This window comes from Lycorma delicatula, chromosome 9, assembly GCF_047948215.1.
Source record: "Lycorma delicatula isolate Av1 chromosome 9, ASM4794821v1, whole genome shotgun sequence".
Taxonomy (NCBI): Eukaryota; Metazoa; Arthropoda; class Insecta; order Hemiptera; family Fulgoridae; genus Lycorma; species Lycorma delicatula.
In genome coordinates, this window is record NC_134463.1 from 107,414,552 (window position 1) to 107,424,337 (window position 9,786).

The 9,786-nt window shown below is 31.5% G+C and overlaps 1 protein-coding gene across 2 annotated transcripts in view; it reads right to left on the minus strand.

Moving 5' to 3' along the window:
* emei (transmembrane protein 161-like emei) overlaps positions 1 to 1,058 on the minus strand; it is a 52,292-nt gene extending 51,234 nt beyond the window's left edge. Inside the window, exon 1 of one of the 2 annotated variants that reach the window (XM_075374403.1) lies at positions 611 to 1,058. In XM_075374403.1, the coding sequence (XP_075230518.1) occupies positions 611 to 613 (3 nt within the window). In that variant the 5' untranslated portion in view covers positions 614 to 1,058. The remainder of the gene's footprint in view (positions 1 to 610) is intronic. The other variant, XM_075374402.1, reaches the window with a different exon arrangement.
* Positions 1,059 to 9,786: the final 8,728 nt, after the last annotated feature.

The window sequence follows — 9,786 nt, forward strand, 5'->3', positions numbered from 1 at the left end:
AAATTACCACATAGTTACAGCTCATTTGTACAAAAGGATTAACAACCCATCAATGGACAGAAAAAGCCTTTAAAAGAATAATTCAATATTTTAGATACCATAAAATCAATGTTCGGTTTATATAAATTCACTTTTAAAAGTATTAATAAAATCCAATGTAAAAAAGAAAAATGAATCAATTCATCAAACATCCAAGGTTATTACATATATTGTTAAACATTCTAACAATAATCAAATAAGAAAGTAAATGTTAAATACAATTCATAATTTTATATATCTGGTTTTATGAAATGGTATTGATGACACCCACTTTATATTATCAAAATTATCATATGGCTAGTACAATTGATATCAATTTAAAAAACAAAAAACAATTTGGTTCACGTTTTAAAATGAAAACAAAAATAAAATGTTCAAAAATTTGAAAAATAATTAATATTTTACAATCACGTGCTAAATTCTACGTAATGGCAGCATGCCAAACCTTCTAAAATTATAAAATTCGGCCTGGCTTAATTCTATTTTAAAATACTAAGAATCATCAAACTAGGTTATGTATTATACATTTAATAAAATGTTTCATATTTAACTCAAAAATATATATACGTACCATTGAAGCAAAGAAAAGAGTGCTTATAGTTTAATCAAGAATTTACTTAAAGATTTACAAACGGTCAAGAACATTGAATTTCTTTAAAACGATTTTACACATGAGCAGCAGTCAAAACCACACTAGTATTAACAATCCACCGCCGTCAATATGATCCAAATTTGAAATTATCGTAGTACGAGAATTTTACACAAGTTTTAGATGAACACTACTGCTCTCTATTAGGCTGTTGGACTAGACAGTAAAAGTTGAGGTAATGTTTTAAAACGGGTTGCGCTGAAATGACCGAAAAAAGCTCACTTCTGATAGCAATTACATAAACAATTTGTACAACTGATTGCGATCTTTGATAATGTGTAGTTTTCTTATTATGCAGAATCGGAAAAGACGTGCTTGAAATTGTTTATTAATTTACTAAACTTTAGTTGTATTAAGCATATTTGAAAACAGTAGTAACGTACTTTAAAAAATCACACAAAACTAGTATTCATTTATATAATAGTCTGCTTCTCTTAATACCACGACTATTGAATAGTATGGCGGCTGCATATCCGCTATCTTTAGCTTATTGTCAGCTTCAAGGAATAATGGGTTTAAAGACATACCAATCACTTCAAGCCACAGAACTCTTCTATTGCCACGCTTCCAGGGAATTTTCCTGTAGCATGAGTTCTAGAATTTCATAAGTATCACACTGTATACCATACTGTGCAGAACGTTCAATTTTATGTCTAGAATCTACTAACACACTATTATTAAGATTAATGCATTAGTCAAAAAAACGTTTTTTTCGTGTATCTGGAATCGTCATGGTGTTTGGGACGCTGAAATCAAAACTTATCAGAATTTTTGTAACATGTTACTTGTTTTTGGGCAAATACAATTTATGGTACTTTCTGATTAAACAGAGCCCATTCTAACACAGCACGCTGCGAGGTTGAGGATATAAACAAACGCCTACACTGTGTACATGTTTAGTTTTATTATATAATAAATAAATATTATCCAACCAAATAAACATTAACTTAACCTACGCTCGCTAAACTTGACTAGCCAGCGTAAGTTTTTTTTTTGTATTCAACCTCCCGGATCCATCATTAGATACTGCTTCAGAGGTTGAGATGAATGATTCCATGCCTGACCGGGATTCGAACCCCGGACCTCCGGATGAAAGGCCGAGACGCTATCACGGAGGCCGGCAGGTTATATTAATCTAACCAAACCTACTGGATTGGTCTAGTGGTGAACGCATCTTCCCAAATAAGCTGATTTGGAACTCGAGAGTTCCAGCGTTCAAGTTCTAGTAAAGGCAGCTACTTTTATACAGATTTGAATAATAGGTCGTGGATACCGGTGTTCTTTGGTGGTTGGGTTTCAATTAACGCCACATCTTAGGAATGGTTGAACTGAGACTGTACAAGGCTTAACTTCATTTACACTCACACATACCATCTTCATTCATCCTCTGAAATAAGAAAAAAAAAATGTAATCTAACCACATGTTAAAGTTTTTTAAAAACATCATTTTTTCGTCTGAAAATAAGTGGCCATAGTTTAACAAGAAAGTAGCCAATTTATTTACCAATAAATACATACATACTGTGAAATCAGTATTTAAAAAACAAATTAAAGTATTCATTTAAAATTTGTTTAAATCTTCTACGTTTTTATTTATTCAAACCATAGATAAATTGAAATACATTAATACAATACACAAATTTCATTCTGAAGTTTAAATCATTGGAATTGTATTTCCTTTAATTTCTAAAATATCAGTTTCTCTAAATAAAAACCGACAACAGTCACCCATCATTCCAGGGTATCTTCCTTGGTACTGATGCTCCATGGTTAGAATATACTAATGTAAATGCTTTCCTTGCTCATTGCTAACAGACCCCAAATTTTCAGGGAAAAATGTTTAGGTGGCAGCGTAGGAAATGAATTTTTAATGACATCCTACATCCTGAACATTTGTAGTTTTCTAACAACTTATTAACCAAAAAAACATAGTCATCATCTTTTCTGTTCCCTAAAAAAACAACATCTCTGAAGGGCTTCCATGCAGCTATGTTCACATTGGCTAAGTTTATCATCAAAAGTTGAATCCTTTAGCAGTTTTTTGGATTTGCAGACCAATAAATATAACATCTTTGAGCTTGTCATACTCAATTCAGGAAAATTTATTTTTAAATGATTAAATCTTGGGTCCATCTTTGTCTAATGCCTTTACCTGGCTCAGAGGACCAAAAAAAAAAAATGTTCAAATAACTGTGCCTAAATGCACTTTCCAGTATTCAGAACTTATGCTGCTGGATCATTAATGTCTTTCAATAAATACTTTGTTAGTGTGATCAGTTATATTTTTAAATGTAATTTATAACAGATTTATTTACATTTCATTTATTTTAATATCGTATTATTAGTAATTATTTCACATTGTTGAGGTTAATTATGATGTACATGTGCAATATTTATTTTTTAAGAAGTATTTTATTTAGATTCACATTTAAGTTACATCTTTAACAGAACTGAATTAACCTTAAATACATCTTTTATTGAACTGATCTAACTTTAACTGAATTGAATTGAACTATTAATCCATTTTTAACTAAAATATAGTATTAAAAAGAAAAAATATATATTATAAATAGCTATTGAACTCAACTAGATTAACATATTTATATTCCTTACATACGTAAGAAGAAAAGAGTTACACAGTTTATCATTAATAAGGAGGACATGAAATTGAACATAACTGCTCGTCAAAATCCTTTTTAATATTTTTCCTTTATAATATTGTAATGAAATATTATTACAAGTGATAACATGAAATAATATTAATAATCTTTGTAATCTCGACAAGTTTAACAATATAATTATAAATATGTATTATACAATATAAGATAATTTAAGATGCTGTATAATAACATGATTATTGAAAAAACGTTACAGCTAATAACATGAAATAAATGATTTTAAATGTATATTATACAATATGATATAAATATCAGAGAAAAAATTAATTATGTATATCACTTATAGTTAGATTATTGAATCCAGAGTTTCAAATTATGCTCACATTGGTTGTACATAATACAATAATAAATAGTAATGAATAATAATAATCATAAAGCTCAGATATATAATAAGCTGCTTATCAGCAATATTTCCTTTGTAACATGTAAGTTCATATATATTTTTATAGTAAATGGGAAATCTATACTGCTTATTGCACCTAACTCATTTAGATATTGGGATTTCTTTAAAAGTGTTGTTCTTGAGTCCTATGACATACATTGGCGAGCATCTCACTCCAATGAAGAAAAAAATTTCTCACGATCAGTTTTATGTAAAGTGGCGGCAATATGATTTTACCACTCTCAATTATACAAAATGTTATAATTACATAAATTATGAAATAAATGCTTTATATTTTTTTCACCAGCCACAAAGTTCTGCCACAATGGCCAGTTCTTTACTTAGAATGACTTTTTGTATCATGACTTTCCCAAAGACAAAAAAAACAACAATATTTTGAAAACCAAGCAGTAACGCAACAACTTTCAGATCACTGCAATCTTGCCTCATATGCTTATTGTATTTTATTACTTCTAATGCCATAGTTCCATATATTCTTTCATGTCAACTGCAAGAAAGCTAATAGAATGCAATAAGGGCTATTTGTTACTATGCAATAAAAGTGCCTTCATGCTAACTAGAAGAGTCAATAAAAAAATTCCATTCTTCAGAAATATGCTGAATTCTAACCTCTTTCATCAGGCCATCAATATCAGTACAAATGCACAATGAATTTTTCATAGTAAAATAACTTGAAAGAGTTTTATTTTGTGTTCTAAATATAGTACCTTTGGTTTTTTCTGCTAAAAGATTCCACTGTTGCAATCTAGACCCCAGAAGTTCAACTTGCTGCTTTGATTTGAACTTTAAATTGCAAAATAAATCATTAAGTTCATGTTGCTGAATTAAATGAGGAGATTTTTCATCATATACAGAAAGAAATTTTCAACATCATCAGTTTCATTTTCAGATTGTTCTTCTAGCAATGTCTAATTAGATGTTGGTATAGGTACAGGTAACTCCTCTCCGCATAGTACTGAATTTAGAGCTGACGATATATCTGCATATTTTATGAACTTTCTATTTTTGAATGAAAATCCAAATATATTTGTCATACAAAAGTAGTAGTCAGTGAAGTGGTCCGTAGGTTCTTGCCAAATAATTGCTGCAGCAAATGGCATGGCTCGATGTTTCCTCTTCAACCATTCAGTTAGAGTTACTGACCACGATATGCAAATAACATGAGGTGCCTAGTTTTTATGTTGATCCCAGAGTGCATAGTAACAATATAAATTATAAGTTGCTTTTATTAATTCAGAACTACTTCTGAATTAATAAATCTTTCTTTGAGATTTAGGCATTAATCTATCACAGACATAACTAACATTGTCTGGATGATTTTAACATCCATGAACTTTTGCAGAAGCCATGATGTAGCAAATAAAAACATGAAAACTCAAAAATCACTTTTGTATTATTAAGAATTGATGAAAATATAGCAAAACACTAATAACTCTATGAAACACAACATGCAGTATTGATAAGTGAAGCTAGACTGAATAAGATTTTAAGCCTCTGTAGCAGGCAACAACAGATGTCATCATACAGACATGTTTGTACGTGTCTACTTCTCATGACAGAAAATTTTACAAATTTTCTATTCACCTAAAGTCTTTACATGGTAACATAATTTCAATAACATATTTGAAATCAGCACCAAAATTACAGTGAGAAAAGTTGTCACATGTTAGATAAAAATTTTGTGTTGACTAGTCATTCATGAATATAGATAACATGAAAAGGAGAGGTATAATGTTATTAGCTATTTTAAAGTGTTGTCACATTTCAACATGCAATTTTTGTTTTTAAATTTTATTTACGATCAATTAATTTAACATAAACTGATTTATTCAAACTATAGTTAAACCTAAGTTTATTATTAAGCTGCAGCTAAGTAGTTTTCAAGCTTTCAATTTTATTATTAAATAAAGTAACATTTTATAATCATTTAAAACATAAAATATTCATACAAATAAGAATTTAAGAACGACTGGAATTTACTATTTGACTGAAGTTACTATTTAACTTTATAAGTTAATAGTAAAAAGTAAAACAAGATCATGCCTGATGTAAAACCTGGAGAAGTATTGTTGAAAGAACAAAGTACCCAAGTGAACAATAAACCAATCAGCCAATGAGTAATTCATTGGGTTTGATGATAAAGAGCCATTACTTTGAACTTTCATGTAACTACCACATGGCAAACAATGTCCTTGGCAAAGGCAGGATCATCAGCTCGCTTTCTACTAACAAAGTAAACACTACCGTCTACTGCTCTTTTGTGAGGAAAGAAGAGCTCTGTGGTGACTAAACACTTCCATTTTTTTGTTCAAAGAAGAATACTTTCAGTTGAGGTCTAGCTTGAATCTTCAGTTATTGAGCGTGGCAGCAAATTGTGTTTCTTTGTTCCAGTTACAACTTATGGAAATGAAACTTACTAGTAATCAAACAGTACATTTTACCTGGCATGACTATCATTAGTGATTATTGGGCATCTTATAAGTGTTTGATGTTTGAAAGTTACCACCATCTAACTGTTAACCACTATAAACTTTGATGATCTGGATATTGGTGCTCATACACAAATAATTTAAAGAATGTGGCAGGAAGTTCAGGCAAATATTTCTAGGTACAGTAACCAAAAGCACCATTTAGTTTACCACTTGGACGAATTCATTTTTTATTGACTAAGTGTGGACTACAAATCGCTAATCCATGCCTTGTTAAAAGCAAGACAGATTTACAACAATACTGATTACCAGCAGCAGCCAAATACATTGCCTCTGAAAGATGATTATGAATCTTCTGAAGATGGCTTTTAAGATTAGTTATGGATATTTTTATGTCTCTGATTTAAAGTAAATGGTGTTTTGTTAATTATTTGTTTAGATTAATATATCTCAATAGGAATGAATTTAGAGACAGGGGAAATTGTAAACACTACATATTTTTCATCACAGGATAGTTTTAGTGACTAACACCAGTTCTAAAATTGAAAATATTGAGTCCTTAGTAATTTTTTATTTGAGGTTTTCATGAGCTCTGAAACATAACAACCGCTCTGCAAACAATAAAGAGCAATATATTATAAAACATACTGAAATAAATTTATTTTCAATTACAAATTTAGTTTGGTAATTTTACTGTTAATTATAGGCAAAGAAAATTATTCAAGCTATGAATTGTTCGTTTCGAGAAGGCACTTCACTAGATGACAAAAACAAACAAATGTTATTTTGAATTTTAGTATTCATAGCGTATCGATGTCATGTTTTAAAATACATAAAAAATGTTTAAACTAACTACAGTAAACGTCAAATACCTAAGTAAGCAGTGTAATTAAATAATGGCAGAATTTTTTTTTTGTTAAACTACTGTACAATTGTTCGCTCAGTGGCGTGCATAAACCTTCCTTGTTAAAAGGTATTGATTTAGCACAAGCAACATTCAAAGAAAGTAATTCAGGTGAAAAGTATAAAAAGTTACCTGAGTCTCGGTTAGCTTTTGTTCTAAATCATGCTTCTTCAAGTATAACGATTTAAATACCAGGACCACTTCCAACAGCACGACACTAAACGCTCCCAGCAGCAATCTTTGAAGAAGCTTGATTTCAGAGCAAATGTTGGGTCAGATTCGGTTAAATTTTATAACCGTAATTTAAAAATATAGTTTTAAAGTCTGTTACAGTAAATTTCCTTTTAAAATAACATGTAATGTAATCGATTTATTATAAAAATTGATTCACATTTCTGAAATAAAAAATTGTTAAGTGGTAATTATTTAGTATGTCGTAATAAATTAAATTTTTCGCTTGATTTATATTATTTTGGCGATTTGATGGCAAAGGCTACTACCATTACGATATAAATTATTTCCGTACTTTGTACCATATTTCAGACGTTTCTAGGCCCGTAAGCAATTTTTAACCATGTGATCGTATTAAAACAAGAAAAATTTGTTTCAATTCACATAACTTTGTCACTGTAGTTATATATTGGACTATTAACGTATTTTCTATTCTCAGCTTTTTAACACTGTAAATGTTTTATTTGTATATTTAAAATTTAAAAATTTTAACTTCAGTAACCAAGTGTAATGTATTTAGGGTCTATGTATGTTCCACCGTAGCAGCTCAATGGCTGAACAGATTTAGATGTATAACTCCGTATTGGAATCCTTACATTACCAAGAGTATTATGGACTATATAAATATACTAGTTGCAGGGTGTGCCATAGGCACACCCTGCAACGCCCTCCGGGCGAGTTGCCCTGACGGGCGGCGTCTCGGAATGCTATTTAGGTATCTAAAATTGATTACCTCTTCAGTAAAAATTTTTCTTTTTTTTAATAATGAAAATAGATCAAGGAAAAGCGAAAAAATATAAGCAAACCTTCCCAATTAAATCTGGTAATTTATAATGAGGTAATGCTGTCGGCATCGGATTGAGCTCACTGTTGTCAAATTTGTTGCTTTACGGGGACAGGGCAAAGTGACATCAATATTACTGGCAGCATATGTATGCTGCCTCTAAAATTGTGCTGACTGTTACAGTGCATAAACTATAAGGGGCTACCCTTGATAGAGCCGTCGTAGATCTGAGCACTCACATATCTGCCGAGGGCCAGGCTTACGTACCACTGAGTCGCGTGAGACAATTAGAAAGTTTTGTCATCAGCTGTTTGGATCCCAGAAAATTGCTGTATGATCCGCACGATAAAAAGTCTCTTGAGGAACTCAATCGCTTGAGAAATGAGAAATCTAAGTTTAGATTGGTATACGCCAATTAAATAAATTGAAATATTTACAGTTTCCTCATTTGACTTAATACGTTAAATACATTATGTTCATAAATTTTCAAATCATGATTTTTTCCCGATGATCACTAAAAAGTATTAAATAATAAAAACAATTATAAAAATTAAAAAAACAAGACTACCAAAAAATAAAAAAATGAATTAAAAAAAAAAACAAAACAAGGTATGGAAATAAAAGAGTAAACATTGTTATGCAGTATTTAATAAAATAAAATAATGGGTGACCATTCAACTTTCAGACTATTTTTATTTGTTTAAATACGAGGGGTGTTTTTTTTCAACCTCCGATCGTGCAAGTAAACAAGATACAGGCAGGATTCAGGTCTGCAAGTCGTGCAATTACCCTTCCACCATAGCCTCTGCCATTGCCAGCTCCATTACATCAGTACAAGCAATTGAACATTGCAGCTACGATCGATGCTCCCACCAAGTGTGACGAGTTTTCTTCAAGTAGAAGAGTGTAGCGCTGTTGAAATCAATCGCAGAATGAGCCTACTGTATGGTGAAAATTTTGAGCGGTGGTAGTGTACGGAAATGGTGTAGGAAATCTAAATTAGGGCGAATGACATTCATGACGAAGATAGGCAAGAACGCAAGTCTGTCGCTACTGTACGCCTGGTTGAGCCTGTTGATGATTTTTACCGCGACAAACGGAGGTTTAAGATTAATGAACTTTCTGCAGAAATCCCAGTAATTTCAAGGTCTTCTCTGTAGACAATTGTGACTAAAGACCTATGATACCGGAAACTGTGTGCATATTGGGTCCCAAAAATTTTGAGTGACGACCACAAAACGCTGCGAATGGCGTCAGCCTTAACGTTTCTACGCATTACGATTATGAGGGAAAAGAGTTTTTAAAATCTGTCGTTACTGGTGATGAGACTTGGATCGAGTGTGACAATCCAGAAACCAAAGAACAGGCTAAGCAATGAACGCATACTTCTTCTCCAAACAAACTGAAAATATTCAAACAAACACTATGCAACAGGAAAACAATGGCTACAGTATTTTGGGACCATGAAGGTGTCTTATTGGTGGATTTTATAGAGCAACAACAAAAAAGGAAGTTTATTGTGAATCTTTACGTCGCCTCTGCAGAGCGATTCAGAACAAACGAAGAGGCATGCTTTCGTCCGGCGTTCCATGACGACTCTGTGCTAACGTTACACAATACTTTCTCAAACAGTTCAAGTGGGAATTTTTCGACCATCCACCGTACAGCC